At 44.4% G+C, this 611-nt stretch overlaps 1 protein-coding gene across 2 annotated transcripts in view; it reads left to right on the forward strand.

Annotated features, from left to right (window-relative positions):
* RBBP5 (retinoblastoma binding protein 5) overlaps positions 1-611 on the forward strand; it is a 10,646-nt gene that overhangs the window by 3,271 nt on the left and 6,764 nt on the right. For both annotated transcript variants that reach the window (XM_010157045.1, XM_010157046.1), the window contains exon 8: positions 344-461. In XM_010157045.1, coding sequence (XP_010155347.1) covers positions 344-461 — 118 coding nt within the window. The remainder of the gene's footprint in view (positions 1-343; positions 462-611) is intronic.

Below are 611 nucleotides of genomic sequence, written 5' to 3' on the forward strand. Positions count from 1 at the left end.
CTACCCTGACTTTGCCGTCTCGCTGTGTGTGAGGAAGCTTGAGTCAGCAAGCCAAAACAGAAGTGGCTAAAGGGGAACGTACAGCTTTGTTTTGTGATGGACGTTGCCATATTTAAGGAATGTTACAATGCTGTATTTCCACTAGGAGCTAACTGATGCAGTTCCTAATGTGCTGTGTAACTGTGTACCTAAATGAGACTTGGGTTTTTTGGGGGTTGTATTTTGTGGTCTTTTGGTTGGCTCGGGGGATTTTAATGCAGAATAAGCTTGTAATTGCACAAGTCCTCACTGTGGCTGCTGTTCCTTTGCATAAGGTAAAAATCCTTTTGAATTTGTGGTTTAGGAAAACTGGAGTGCCTTTGCACCTGACTTCAAAGAGCTGGATGAAAATGTAGAGTATGAAGAGAGAGAGTCAGAGTTTGACATTGAAGACGAAGATAAGAGTGAACCAGAACAGACAGGTACTGCATAAACCGTGTTTCTATGGAACAGTCATAGAATGAGTCACAGAATCCTAGAATGGTTTGGGTTGGAAGGGACCTTAAAGAACATCTAGTTCCAACCCCCCTGCCATGGGCAGGGACACCCTCCACCAGACCAGGCTGCTTCAA

This window comes from Eurypyga helias, unplaced genomic scaffold (assembly GCF_000690775.1).
Source record: "Eurypyga helias isolate BGI_N326 unplaced genomic scaffold, ASM69077v1 scaffold12378, whole genome shotgun sequence".
In the NCBI taxonomy this organism is placed as follows: domain Eukaryota; kingdom Metazoa; phylum Chordata; class Aves; order Eurypygiformes; family Eurypygidae; genus Eurypyga; species Eurypyga helias.